This window comes from Apaloderma vittatum, unplaced genomic scaffold, assembly GCF_000703405.1.
Source record: "Apaloderma vittatum isolate BGI_N311 unplaced genomic scaffold, ASM70340v1 scaffold20907, whole genome shotgun sequence".
NCBI classification, from domain to species: Eukaryota; Metazoa; Chordata; class Aves; order Trogoniformes; family Trogonidae; genus Apaloderma; species Apaloderma vittatum.
In genome coordinates, this window is record NW_009724791.1 from 5,892 (window position 1) to 6,505 (window position 614).

Here is a 614-nt window from a genome sequence, read left to right on the forward strand (position 1 = left end):
TACAGCACCGCCGCCGGGGACTCACGTCCTGGTTGGACATGTCCCAGTAGGGTCTCTCGCCGAAGGACATGACTTCCCACATGACGATGCCAAAGCTCCACACGTCGCTGGCTGGACTGAAGTGGTGATACTGGATGGCTTCGGGGGCCGACCACAGCACCAGGCTCTTCCCACGCTGGACGGGCAGAAGGGCAGAAAGGACGTGCTCGCACAGCGGGGTGTAGCCGACACACGCAGGCCCGGGGCGGCCGCTCATCGTGCCGTGCCCAGCACCGCAGGTGGACACCGAAAAGCCCCACGTGTCCCGCGCAGGCTTAGTACTAAGAGAAAACTTTTGCCTCAGCCTGTTCTAAAATGGCCATGCAACAGCGTGCTACGTGGAGTCCTGAAATATTAACAGGAGAGCAGAATGTCTCTGGAAGAGCTGATGGCATTTTATGCATTAATGTTTAATGACAACCATTTCAGAGCTGCACAAACACATAGTCCCTCCTCCCTAGCTTGCCCTCCCGTAATTTGCAATCCCCATCCTGGCATCCCCGGAGCTCTCTGGGTGCACTAGGGAGGCAGGTGACAGACACCACTGCTAATTGTAATTAACAGCAGAGAGACCC

At 56.8% G+C, this 614-nt stretch overlaps 1 protein-coding gene across 1 annotated transcript in view; it reads right to left on the reverse strand.

The window, feature by feature from the left end:
- Positions 1-614, reverse strand: part of LOC104276375 (ephrin type-A receptor 7-like) — a gene marked incomplete at its 5' end in the record, with an annotated part of 14,594 nt that overhangs the window by 1,258 nt on the left and 12,722 nt on the right. The window contains one exon of the mRNA XM_009872664.1: positions 26-175. Coding sequence (XP_009870966.1) covers positions 26-175 — 150 coding nt within the window. The remainder of the gene's footprint in view (positions 1-25; positions 176-614) is intronic.